At 48.7% G+C, this 13,571-nt stretch overlaps 1 protein-coding gene across 3 annotated transcripts in view; it reads right to left on the minus strand.

Moving 5' to 3' along the window:
- Nucleotides 1–13,331, minus strand: part of ITPKB (inositol-trisphosphate 3-kinase B) — a 104,774-nt gene extending 91,443 nt beyond the window's left edge. The window contains exons 1-2 of one of the 3 annotated variants that reach the window (XM_017526446.2): nt 12,981–13,331; nt 9,447–11,585 (exon numbers count right to left, since the gene is read on the minus strand). In XM_017526446.2, the coding sequence (XP_017381935.1) occupies nt 9,447–11,378 (1,932 nt within the window). In that variant the 5' untranslated portion in view covers nt 11,379–11,585; nt 12,981–13,331. Of the gene's footprint in view, nt 1–9,446; nt 11,586–12,174; nt 12,313–12,980 lie in introns of those variants that run through there. The other 2 variants (XM_017526447.2, XM_037737765.1) reach the window with 2 other exon arrangements.
- Nucleotides 13,332–13,571: the final 240 nt, after the last annotated feature.

Below are 13,571 nucleotides of genomic sequence, written 5' to 3' on the forward strand. Positions count from 1 at the left end.
AAAAGCAAAGTCATCGTACTTATAATTAAAAGCTCTTTTAGGCAGGAAATAATTCATTCTCCTCAAATGACTCTGTATACACTGTCTCATTTGGACTCACAAAGACCCCATGAGGTAGGAAGACTATCAATGTACCCATTTTACAGACTGGGGATACCAAAGTCCAAAGAGACCCAATGAGGTCAAGTGCTGAATCTGAGAGTTACAAGTCTTTCAAGCAGGTTGCCCTTGTAAAGCACAACAAAAGTCTCAGAGGAGGCCTTGAGTCTATGAAATTACTTGCAGTTACCCAGATGGTCAATATTAATGAGTGTTTAATGTCGTGAGGACTATGATGATGGAGGAGAAAGGTTAAGAAAAAGGCCAGGCTCAGTGGCTCACAGCTGTAATCCCAGCACTTTGCTAGGCCGAGGCAGAAGCATCGCTTAAGCTCAGGTATTCGCGACCAGCATGGGCAACGTAGTAGGAGATGTCTCTACTAAAAAATAAAAAAGTAGTCGGGTGTGTTGGTATGACCCTGTAGTCCCAGCTACTCAAGAGGTTGAGGTGGGAGGATCTCTTGAGCTAGAGAGATCGAGGCTCCCGTGAGCCGTGATCAGACAACTGCACTCCAGCCTGGGCGACAGAGTGAGACTCTGTCTCAAATTAAATAAATAAGTAAAGTTTTGTTTTGTTTATTTATTTATTTATTTATTTATTTATTTTTGAGACGGAGTTTCGCTCTTGTTACCCAGGCTGGAGTGCAATGGCGCGATCTCGGCTCACCGCAACCTCCGCCTCCTGGGTTCAGGCAATTCCCCTGCCTCAGCCTCCTGAGTAGCTGGGATTACAGGCACGTGCCACCATGCCCAGCTAATTTTTTGTATTTTTAGTAGAGACGGGGTTTCACCATGTTGACCAGGATGGTCTTGATCTCTTGACCTCGTGATCCACCCGCCTCGGCCTCCCAAAGTGCTGGGATTACAGGCTTCAGCCACCGCGCCCGGCCGTTTTTTTTTTTTTTTTAAAGGAAAAAGAGAAAATGGTTTCAGCAGCCTCATATAGGCTAAAATATCAACTAAAACACATTCAAAATGTCCCCTACACTGGCAGCAAATTTTTAATCTGTAAGGATTCTTTAGTAGTTTCTCAAACAGTGACCTTCTCAATTCCCAGCTGTAACACATAGCAACCAATTTTCCTATCCTTGGCTCAGCAATCTGGGTCTCAGAATTATTTGTCCCCAACAAAATCTCTTAACCATTTCTTAAGCTACTGGCAGGCAGTTAGATTTTCCACTTGACATTGTTAAGAGATTAAAACTGTTTATCTCATTGTCATACACAGGCCTTCTCAGTTTCCTGCTAATAGATTCAGGTTAGATAAGGATTACAGAAGTGATACTCCCAAGTTCCTCTCTATACCAGCTGGCATCCTTTCCCCATAAGGTTATGAGGTATATTTTATTAAATCTGCCATTCAGATAGCTAATGTGTAAGAAGAAAAACATTATACCTCATGCATAAGCAGAGGCTTAGACAAACACCAGCTCCTATTCAACTGGGGAAGAAGCTCTTCACAGGAGATCCTGCTGAATTACATAGTCATTCATCAATTGCCATAGAGAAGATGAAAACAAATTGAGTTGAGCCTGGAAAGAATGTCAGTGAAACTGGAAAAAACACTTGCTGGGAACTGCCTGGGGTGCAGTGACCTCCCCTGTAATTGCCCAGGTCCCACCAACTCGCAGCATACCAAGAGAGATTGCAGATTGAGCTGGGTAGATGGTCAGTCACCAGGGAACCAAATCCGCCCAAAGCAGCTGAACACTCCCCTTAGTGCATGAAAATATCAAGCACTGGTAATATAAAATGTGCTACGATGTCTTCTTGGAAAACTGTAAAATCAGTGTATTCATAATGATTTAATGGATGGGGGCAGGGAGGGGGACAGAATGAAGAGAACCCTTTAGAAGGGTCAAGAAAGAAAACTGTCATTGCCCCAAAAGCCAGAGGTAAAAGCACCTCATTTGCACCCTCCCCGCTCAATGTTCTGAGACCAACTTTATAAATGTGAGCTAATGGCCCACCCCTTTAAAAGAGTTCTCCTTGGCCAAGGCCCGGCCCTTATCCTGCATCATTAATACATAACATCATCTCTGGGTAGGCAAATCCTAATCTTGGTCACCAGGTCAACGGAAACAATCTTGATGCCTATGTTTGACATGCTATATCACTTCATTTTCCCTTTCCACCAAGAATCTTACCACAAAAGTAAAATACAAGATTAACAGGGTAACAGTGAGCTTCACGAGGGAGGATTCTCCTTAGCTGAAAATTCACCACCACCACCCCAGATTGTGTGAGATGTTTTTTTCTTTATTCAAAGATGGGGAAATAAAAACATATCCTTCCCCACTGCAAATGAAATCATACATAAATATGAATTTCAGAGATTCGTTCTGCTGCCTTATTGTCTAGAGCTCCTACTTTTTGGTTACTTATACAACTTAACCTGCTGGTGTGGGGCAAAATAGAAGTAAAAATCTCAGGATATAAAACATGCTGTATTGACTAGTGGCCTGAAGAGACATATTTTGTTGATTGGGTTTCCTTAATTAAGTGAAATCAAATCAATAAAATGCCCGAGTAAAGCTCAACGGAGGAGAACAGATCAGATTTCTAACAGTGAATTCTTAATGCAATTGTTGAGAAACACACTAGACAAGTTAGTCAAAAGCCTGACTGCTGGCTTGTCACAAGTCATTCCTTATCAGACAGAGTTGGAAGGCTCTGCCTTTAAGTAAGAAACATCAGAGTGGTCTTCCCTGCACAAACACTTTGCAAACATGTGTCATGGTTGACCTTGTCCCTTGAGGCTGGTGTACACAGTGCACTTCTGCTGATCAAGCGATTCACTCCTATCTCTTTGAGTCTAAGCCTTAAAGTAATCCCTACCCTGCCACTGAACAAAAGGAAACTACTATTACTATACCCCTACTGTGTGCCAAGTGCAGTGCCAGGCACCTTTACAAACGTTATCTCATTGAACGTTCACCACTCCATGAGGTCACACCTACTCTTCCTATTTTTCAGAGCGCTTGCTGGTCATGTGTAGACTGGAATTTCACCCAAGTCTCCTAAAACCAAGTCTAGCACCCTTATCCCTGTGGCAGCAAAGTCACAGGGATAAGCAACAAACTTGCATTCCCAGGGCTTGATTCCCTTTCTTCCTTCTTCACTTTCCAGATGGTTCTGCATTTCTTTTACAGGTAGATAATGCAGCAAGGATTTTTTCTCTCCTTCATTCATTCACTCATTCCTTTAACAAATGCTTTAAAAGCGTGTGCTGTGTTCAAAGCCAAGGGGGATCTGCAAAGGTGAGTAAAGCTCTTACCCACTGAGGAAGTCTGTTAGGTGGAAAGAAGGATCTAAGCATGGGTCCTGTGACAGTATTGACTATTTTCCAGGCTTGCTTTCCTCCTTTGTAAAATGTGGATATTAAAGGAAATGAGCTCTAAAGCCTGTCCTGGACCCAGATTTCAATACTGTTAATTATGGAAGCTATCGAAAAGTTTTTGTTTTTTTGAGACAAAGTCTTGTTCTATTGCCCAGGCTGGAGTGCAGTGGGACGATCTCGGCTCACTGCAACCTCTACCTCCTGGGTTCAAGTGATTCTCCTGTCTCAGCCTCCCAAGTAGCTGAGATTACAGGTTCATGCCACCATGCCTGGCTAATTTTTGTATTTTTAGTAGATTTAGTATTTTTAGTAGACGGGGTTTCACCATGTTGGCCAGGCTGGTTTCGAACACCTGACCTCAGGTAATCCACCCACCTCAGCCTCCCAAAGTGCTGAGATTACAGGTGTGAGCCACTGCACCCAGCCTAGTTTTTGTTATTTTTTAATAGCAAGCACAGAGACCTAACTTCCTAATGAGACCATATATATTTATGGTGTCTTTCAACCACGGAGACTTGAACTGTATTTAAAATAATAGTTTACTCCTGGAAAAATGGATCCGGGCTGCTGTCTTCACCAGGAAGTTGGGGTGAATGAAGGGGGCCCAGTGAGAAAATGAAGAGCTGGCTGGCAGAACTTCACCAAGTCAAATTTGACTACAAGGTCATGGGGCCAGGACCAGCAGATTCTTCCAGATCACCAATGTGGCCCTCCACGCTCAGACGGACTGGACCCATGGGTCTGAAAAAGATGCTGATTGTTTCTGCTCCATGTTGTTTGGAACTGCCTGTAGCACCATCATCACTTGGTTCGGTAAGTTAACACAGGAAGGGCAACCGTCTTAGGAGAACTGGTCATACCAAATCCCAAACAGGCAGCTGCCACTCCACTTTTCTCCTGTTACCACAGAGTTCATAGTTGGGTTTGGTGTGATTTTTGTTAACAATGAGCTCCCCTGATTGCTGAAAAATACTGCCTTCGCAATGCCAATTCTACCTAGTGAAGAAAGAAAATTCACGGCAAGGCCTTCTTGTCAGGAGTTGAGAGTACCATGTGCATAAACCTATGAACCCAAGCTCTCCTTTCCCACCAAAATCCATAGAACCCTCCACACGGATGCTGCTACCACAACACGCTTTAGAAGAGTTCCTAGGTTAATTCTGAATCACCTCTGATTATCCAAAGTCTGCAGAGTTTTTTTCTGATAAGATATAAAATTCTTTCCATTAAATACCTTAAAATTCTACCTTTAGATAACTAGATGGAAACCTGACAAAATAAAATAAGCCTAAACAATGTTATCAATACTCCTAGGAATATAAATAAATTAACCAGTACTAATTTAATCTGTAACTGCATTCAGCAGGTATGTGCCAACAAAATCAGAAAATTGACTCTGTAGCGATTCAGCACTTAAAAACACAAATTCTGAACATGACTTATGTAACACCTGAAACATATTTCTCTAAAAACACTAACTGACTGATTTAATGTTTTCCTGTAGTGCCTAAAAGCGGGTAAATCTTGAGCTGTGTGTTTTGCAAAGTCTAAGCATTTGCATGATAAGTAACAATGCTTAGAATCAATCTCTCTTTTTCTGTATACCTGATCTTTACTTGAAAGGTTTTAAACTGGCTGAGTACTTTTATCTTTGATAAGACAAGGTCTTTGAAGTGATGTTTTGGCTCTGTGTGGGCAAGGCCTTAATTTCTAGACTTCAGTAACTGAGGGGGTACACAGCCTTGCTTTCTGTTTTTAAACAGAATGAATCCTTTACTGTTCAGGTTAATGTTCTGACATTCTACCAGGAGTCTCTAGCACCAGTCTAATTATTAATGATAATCTTGGGTATTGTACTGATGATTTATTCTGATGATGGTTTTTCAAAGAGCCATTCTTATGGCAAAGAGATAGAAGAGAGGCAGATCAATTAATTGGTCTCAAGCAAAATCACAAAAAAAGTAAAAGGTGCCCAGTTTTGGCCTCGGTGCCGGATACCCACACCAAAGAAATCTTGTCACATTTCCCAATAGTCTAATGCAAACGCTAGGTTTTGAATCAGATGTCTTCAATTACGTAGTCACAAACCGTTAGAACTAGATGACCCCATGAGATAATCCTCGTGCAATACCCACATTTCCAGAGGAGAAAACTAAGCTAGAGAAGCAGAGCCCATTAAGTATGTCCTTGGGTCCCTTTGACTTTCTGAGTGTTGGTTTCCTCATCCCCAAACAGATCAGAGTCATACCCAGAACCCAACATAAATGACTCAGGGCCAGATCTCAAAGCTGCTGAGGCCTTGCCAAAAAGATCCTCTCCATGTACCTGACAGAGAAGAAGGGTACCCCATCTTCAGAAAACAGCATCTGCAACCTGAGCTCATAACTCCACAAATCTGAGCTTTCAACATTCTCATCTAGAAAATAATTTTCCAATTAAAGGTATTCACCAACAGATGCATTTTTTAAAGTGCCCCTCTAAGGCTTTCAAGTTTTAGTCTGGTTTACCCCAAACTAGAATTTTTACACACTTTTCAAAACCACATAAAACCACGTTAAACTGTTTGGATTTTTTACTTGGTGTATGAGTTAGTTTTTCACTTAAAAAAAAAAGACAACAAAACTAGTCAATATCAAAAAACAAAAAAAGCTAAGGTAACAAAATGCCAATGGCCCTTAAAGAGTAGGACGCTGAAGCCAAGGGTTTTGTATTACAGTTCTTTATACATCCCCCAGGTAATTAGGCCAGTGTTTTGTTTTTGTTTTTTGTTTTCTTTTGAGACGGAGTCTCACTCTGTTGCCCAGTCTGGAGTGCAACGGTGCAATCTCGCTCACTGCAACCTCCACCCGCTGGGCTCAAGCAATCCTCCTGCCTCAGCCTCCCAAGTAGCTGGGATTACAGGTGCCTGCCACCATGCAGAGTAATTATGGTATTTTTAGTAGAGATGGGGTTTCACCATGTTGGCCAGGCTGGTCTCAAACTCGTGACCTTAAGTGATCTACCCATCGCAGCCTCCCAAAGTGCTGGGATTACAGGCATGTGCCACCTCGCCTGGCCTTCTTTTTTTTTTAATACACATAATCAATAGTACAATTTTGAAATAATAAAAATATATTTTTAAAGTAAGGTACTTTCATATCTTAATACACTTTAACCCTGGTGTCTCAATAGTCCAGATTCTCTTAAACTGAATTATATAGGGAAGCAAACAACTGCTAGTTAATTTTTAGCTGTTGAAAAGAACAAATTGCACTATCCTTGCTCAGTGCAATTTGATTTTGTTCAGATCTCAGAGAACAGTTAGCATGAATGTGCCTGAATTTAAGCCACTGCACACTGGGTGTGTAAGCAACTACTTCCGGGCAAATTTCAAGTGTCTGATCCCCACTAAGCAGATACGCTGTCACCCACTGCCTGCACACCACACCATATACAATATACACTCATTCCACAGCAAGGAGGAAGACAGCGAGAGCTACAGGAGGCCTGAAACATTGAAGTCTGTGGGAAGGTAGGACACAAAAAAATTCTCAGTGTTTGGTGTGGGTCTGAGGGCCAGGGGTTGGTTATGTCGCCGGAATACTGAACATGCCATTTCAGACCTGTGTGTGAGGGAGGATGAGAAAGTGGGAGCCTGTGTGAGCATATGAGGGTGAGTGTCAGCATGTGTGAGGGCGAGTATAAGCAAGTATGAGCAAGCGTGAGAGTGTGCAGCTGTAGCATCGTGCAGTAGCTGGATGGACGCAGCAAAGTCCAGAAAAGAGAATGTTGTATCAGGGTGGTAGAACCTCAGACAGAGCTGGCTGGGCTTTTATCTATCAAACACAGAAAAGCCCAGCCAAAAGGCTCACTCTATCAAGATGTCTGGCCTTCTGTAGACAAAATATCAATCGCAGGTAATCAAGTGATTTTTGACCCAGTGAGCTGATATTTGGGCGTCATAGATAAGTCTCCAGCATAATAATCTGTACAAGAAGAAAACTTTATCATACAAGCACTCAACCAAAGCTCAAAAGTCCCTAGGATCCCATAAATTCCAGTTGGCTACCCATCCTTACCCCTTAAACACACACACACACACACACACACACACCCCACTTACTTCCCACCAGTCTCATGTGATTCAGAGAGCAAAGCACGGAGAGGATTTTTTCCTGGCTCTGCTCTGCAGGTGTCTGAAAATCTGTTTAAAGGTGAGAAGTAGACTGGACAGCAGGCTGGCCTCATTTCTACCTCTAGATATGTTCACTAACTTTAAAACACCACTTAACCCTTTGGTTTCTCAACTGGCATCCTTCTGGGAAATGAAAAAAAAAATCACCTGTCCTTATTGATCTTGTTAATGCTCTTCTAGACAAGAGCCCTTCTCAAACATTGGGACACAAACTGTTTTGACAACCAGCCAATAGAAGTTGCTAATCTACCACTAGAAAGGGTGAATAGATAATCAGGGAACAAGTTAAAGTGACTTTGGCTGTGCCAGCTATGCTTCAGGAGCTCAAAAGCAACTGGGAGGAGTGGGACGGGGGACCATCTCTTATTCAGCAGGCCTCCAGCTGCTGAGCAGGAAGACAGAGAATTCTGGGCCATGCCTTCAGAAAGCAGCATGTCTCACCTGCCCTTGACCACCATTCCCTTCCAGGTGGACTGTTTCCCCCTCTAAAGGTGGTATGCCTATGCCTGACAGCAGGTGCATAATGCCCAGGGCCTGTGCCCTAGCCACAAAATGCTAGACTGATTGGGCGACTTTGCATACACATTTGCCTCCAGATCATCAGCAGAAAGCAGAGTTTCATGAAAAGGAATGCCTGGTCTTCAAAAATCCAGACTGTGATTTGTGAATTGGGAATCCGAGAGGAGTATGTTTTGTGGTCCAAAATACCTTAATGAAGAATGCAGAATAGAAACATAAAGCTCTCAGTCGTGGTGTAGAAAGTTATTGAGGTACAATGGAGTATTTGACATTCAAGATGAAATCAGAGGCTACCTACTACAATAAATGCAGAGTTTCCCCCAACGTAGCACAACCACCCCTAGCACACCGAACTAGGAAATTCCCCATGCTCTCTGGAAAAGCTAAGACAAAGTCCAGACCTTTTTAGAAGTGCTAGCTTCAACTCCTATGTCTTCCATAAGGTACTCTGATCCTCCTAAGAGCAAAAATAGCCTACAACTTTGATTAACCATCTAATAGAAATAAACTCCTGTCGACTGCCATAACCAGAACAAGATGTCAGTGTGATGAACCAAACCAGAGGCATGGAAAAACATACCCAAAATGTCAACCTGTACCAGCTGACATGCACATCCATTAGGAGGTACCACCCAGGTGCCTATGATACTGAAGAAACCATCTGCTTAGCTCAAAGTATGGTTTTCACTTTAATTCATCCATCAAACTGCACCTTGGTTACGCTGACCACACAAATATTGCAGTGGCCTGGCTTAACTTACTGAGGCTCGGTGATTCCTCACCCAGTTGACTGGCCACAACCACATCTACAGGTTTCAGGGTCCTGTCATAGATTCACATCCCTCATATTCCTGGCTTATAAGTGGAGGCTAACTTAATTTCATGATAACCTTGTCAATTTTCCTTGGCCTGAATGAATCACAAAGTGTTTCACCTGATCAGACAAAAGCTACACTCAGTAGCTTGGTTCACTATCTTTAAGGATTAGTCCAGAAGTTTTTGGTGACACTTAGGAATATTATCTTCACAAGAAGCATGGTGACCTACAGGAAATACCTTTAAAACGTGTTTTTTAAGATGTGCATGGAAACAGTAGAAGAGACTCTGAGTCACTGTCCAAGCTACAAAGAGCATGGTCACCGCCTCTGCTTCCACCTCAGCAAACACACCTGGACAGAATTATTCGCTGTGACTATCCCAGGACCCTGGTCTGAGTTTTGATAACTCTGTAGAAAGTAAGAAAAAGGGGATGCATGGGGCATCAAGTTTGCTGAAATCAGCACGAGTTCTGGGCAAATCTCAGAGCAAGACTTACCACTCTAGGTTTCTGCTGGTCCAGGGTATGCAGGAAGGCTGAGTTGGGGTCCAGGGTGCGCTCAGGGTCACTGGAGATGTCCTCCTCTGAGTCTTCATAGGATGAGGAGAAGCCCGTGGAGGAGGCCGAGGAAGAGGACAGTTTCCTCAGGGGCAAGGTGCCGCGAGGGCTTCCCTGCATCTCCTCCAAGCCCCCGTCCTCCTGGGTGCCCATGTCTGTAATGATGACGGCAGGTATGTTGCTGGGGCTGCAGGTCTCTCTAAGGAAAGGCTTGTCCTGATCCGGGGGCAGCAGTTCGGGACTTGGGTGGGCATCTCTGTCCTGCCGCTGGCTTTCCCAAGTCCCCTCTGATTGCACCCCTGTGCCACGCGTCCAAGCCAAACCGGCTTCCTCCATGGTGCCCTGCCAAACCCTGGAGCTCCCAGGCTGCATACCCACCCTGTCCCCAAGAAGGCACTGAGGTTCTTTCAGATCTTTCACAGTTTCCCAACAGGGCAAAGCCTCCAGCATTCTGCCAGAAGGAATTCCCGCCTGCACCTCTAGGATCCCCGGCTGTGCCGAGGGGCTGCCCCCAAGCAAGCCCATAGTTGGGGACCCTCCCTCTACTCTGTCGGAGAGCTGCCAACGCCCCCCACCCACGGGGGCCCCACTTAGGGCCTCTTCAGGGCCCACGGAGGCCAGGGCTTTGGGCGGCCTGGACCAGCTCAGGGCATCAGAGGACTCTGCGCTTTGCACGCTGACAGTCGTCTCCTCTGGCCTTTCGCCCACTTCAGGCGCCCTAGAGCCCGGCAAGCCACAGGGTAGATTTTCTTTCCCCATCTTCCCAGGGGGTTCTCCAACGTGGGGCCCGCCCCTTTCTGGGGCTGGGCTTGTCTCACTGCCCAGAAACTGCCCCTGCCTCTCCACCAGGGCCTCTCGGGGCTGCAGATCCTCAAGCTCACGGGCTCTCTCAGACGGCTCAGTGAGGGCAAGATCCTGTGGACGGTGTGGCCCAGTGGATGTAGCTCTCGCTGCCACTTCTGTGGCCACGGTTAAGCTAGCTCCGGCCAGCCCCAGCGAGGGAGCTAGGCAGCTACGAGTTCCCGGGGGAGGAGAGACCCTTTTGTCAATTTCCATAGCAGTGGGTGAGCCACAGCAGGGACTAGCAGGGACGCCCTTCTCCATCCTCACAAAAGCGGATGGACCCCGGGCCTCTGATCCTGCAGGGGCAGCCCGGCCAGGAAGAGGTGGCATTCCTTCCTTCACCTGCACGGGGAATAGGCTGGGCCCTCCTTTCCTCCCGGAGTTGGCTCCTGAAGTCTCTGGGCATTGCTCCCCCCAGGACTTTGTCCTCCGTTCCTCGCTCCGGGCGCCCTGAACAAGGACCCTTCCAGGGGGCTGGCTGCTGCTGCGGAACGGACACGGGGAGGGCGAGCGAGCCCTGCCCAAACGCGGGCTGCGGGGCGCTTGAATTTCGGAGCTCTGCGCCTGAATGTGCGCCTCAAACATGCCCACTTTCTGGTTCACCTGCACGTTCTGCAACTCGCGCTGCAGGATCCGCAGCTTCCTCTTGGCCTCCTCCGGCCCTGGCGGGGAGAGGTTACCGGCGGGCACCACCTGCTGCCGGTCCCCTCGCAGGCGACCAACCCAACTTGGGCTGCCCATGCTGCTGCTGCTGCTGCTGCCGCTGCTGCCGCTGCTACTATTCAGCCTGCGCCGGCCGCTCCGCCAGCCCCCGGGGCTCCGGGGCTCCTCGGGCGACAGCGACTCGGCTGGGGGGAAGAGGAAAGAGGCGCCTCTCCCGGGGCTGAAAACGCTGCTGGGGCTTAGCACGGCCCTCCCCGGGGGCGGAGGCGTCTCGCTACCGCTGGGCTCGGGGCCGCCGCCGCTCTTCACCTCGTTGGCGCTATTCATGATCACTAGGCTATTGAGCGCATAGCAGTACACAGCCATAGTACTGGGTCCGCCGCGCTGCCCGCTGCCGCGGCTCCAGCTCCTGCTCCGCCGCCGGCGCCTCCTCCTCCTGGCGCTCCCGGCTCAGCCCCGGAGGCCCGGCAGCCGCGGCTTCGCGCGCAGATGGGGCGGCATGGCCTGGGCGGCAGGCTGGGGGCACGACAGAGGGCTCAGCCCTTGCCCAAATCTCCATAAACAACTGTGCCGCTGTGGAGATACAAGGAGAAACGTCAGGACTCTCGAGGGTTGCTGAGGGGTTGGCGGTCGCCTGTACATCCCAGAGGGAGCCCTGGGGATCCAATCTGTCCGGGACCCGGCGCCACCGGCATCTCACCTACCGAGACTGCAAGGCTCGGCGAGGGCATGCCCCGGCTGCCTGGGTCGCCAGAGCGGTTTCGGGTGTGCTTCCCCGCCCCCTATCCCGCCCCAGGCTGCGATGCGCTTTGAGGTCCCTTCAAATCCCAGTCCTAACATTCGACTCCGGAGTCACGCGGACCAGCGAGCAGTGAGGTCCAACTCCTTGGTTCCTAAGTATGCTGTGTGCGGGGCGCGGCTGACTCCCAGCTCTCCCGGGCTGAGGACACCCCCGCCACCGTCTCTCCGGGTCTTCCCTGCCTGAGCAAACATTGGCTATCCAGGGCAACCCAGCAGCCCTCGCCCTGGGCTTCAGGGTCTCCCTGCTCCACCCTTTCGGGGCATCAGAGACCGACTCGGAGGGGACCTGAGCTGGACCTGCCTTCCCCGAACCGCTGCCAGCGCCCGGATCTGGGAGAGCGCCTGCGTGCCTGCCGTTTACCTTCCTGACCCTGGCCTTGGGGCTGTGTCTCTCGGCCTACGAAGGCCTAGGCGGGCGGCGGGGCAGCAGCCGAAGCATTTCTCAGCACTGGTCGTGTCGCTTATCCCTAGTCAAGTGTTTTGTGAGTGTGGGCGCGCCTGCGCGCGCCGGGGGCCGATGTTCTTCTACACGTCCCCTGTACCGGAACCAGTACTCAATGCCCCCCTGCCGTCGTCCCCTAGGGAGGGGTGTGTGAGAGTGTGAGTGTGTGTGCACGCGTGTGTGTATACGCGCGCGGAGCGAGTCCGCTCTCCGCGCGCACTGGTGCCGAGGACGCGGCTGCCTCTGAGGGTTCCCGGACCCGCGCCCACTCAGAGGAACTTAGGGGCGTGCATGGCTGCAGCCAGGCAGCAGCCCTGGGTGCACAGAGCCTCGGGCTCTGCAAACGGACCTGGAGCCCGCGCTGTAACACCCAGGACAGCGCCGCGGAGTGCAGGGTTTCTCCGCATCCCGGGCAACCTCGCCCGGCGCCGGCAGAGCCGCCCCGAGACCCCAGCCTGGGGACTCTTGGAGCGCGCAGGAGTAGGCGGCGCAGAGTGAGCGGCCCGGAAGGCGGGTTGGAGAAATGCGGGGACCTCGTCTCTCCCTACTCTCTCCCCGCCGCCACTCCATGTCACCCTCCAAAATCAAACCCCCTTCCCTGCCTCCCCAGCCCACCCCTTTGCCCTGTTTCGGAACCAGGAACGCCGAGTTTCGCTCCAGAGCAGAAAGTGAGGGCAAAGAGGGTTGTTCCAAGGCAAGAGCCATTAAAAGGCCGCCAAACTTACCTGTAATTTCTCAGATTCCAGGTCCTGTGTAGACTACATACCCAGAGGCGCAGACCTCGTAGAGAAGAGATGGCTTTAAAAGTAAAAATGCTCAGAAATGATTTTCTCACAAGCTATGGAAGACAAAAAAGAGTGCGAAAGAGTGGGGAGAGCTCTTCGGTTCAGGGGCCCGGCGATCCCGGCAGTGGCGACGCCAAGCCGGCCCTGCACGCCCTTTTCGGCCGCGGAGATACTGCCCCTGTCAGTGTCTGCTCCGGGCAACTTCAGTGTTTGTTCAATGTACGATTAAAAAAAAAAGAAAGAAAGAAAAGTTGGGGGGGGAGGAGGGAGGAGGGAGAAAGGCGGAGGCTTGGGGGAGGAAAGCAGGAAGGAAGTTGTGAGCCTGTCTGGGGTTGAACTCAGCGGAACAAGTTTTTCTTTTCTTCTTTTTTTTTTTTTTTCTATTGCTTGGCAAGACGAGGGAGGGAAACACTTAAAAAAAAAAGTTTCCATTGTTAGCTAACAACAAAAAAAAAGCCTTTTAACTTCTGCGGTTTAAAGATATACAATTCATTTTCCACCCCTCGATGGAGGCTTGCTGATGTGCCTAGC

Source organism: Cebus imitator, unplaced genomic scaffold (genome assembly GCF_001604975.1).
Source record: "Cebus imitator isolate Cc_AM_T3 unplaced genomic scaffold, Cebus_imitator-1.0 Scaffold42, whole genome shotgun sequence".
Lineage (NCBI taxonomy): Eukaryota > Metazoa > Chordata > Mammalia > Primates > Cebidae > Cebus > Cebus imitator.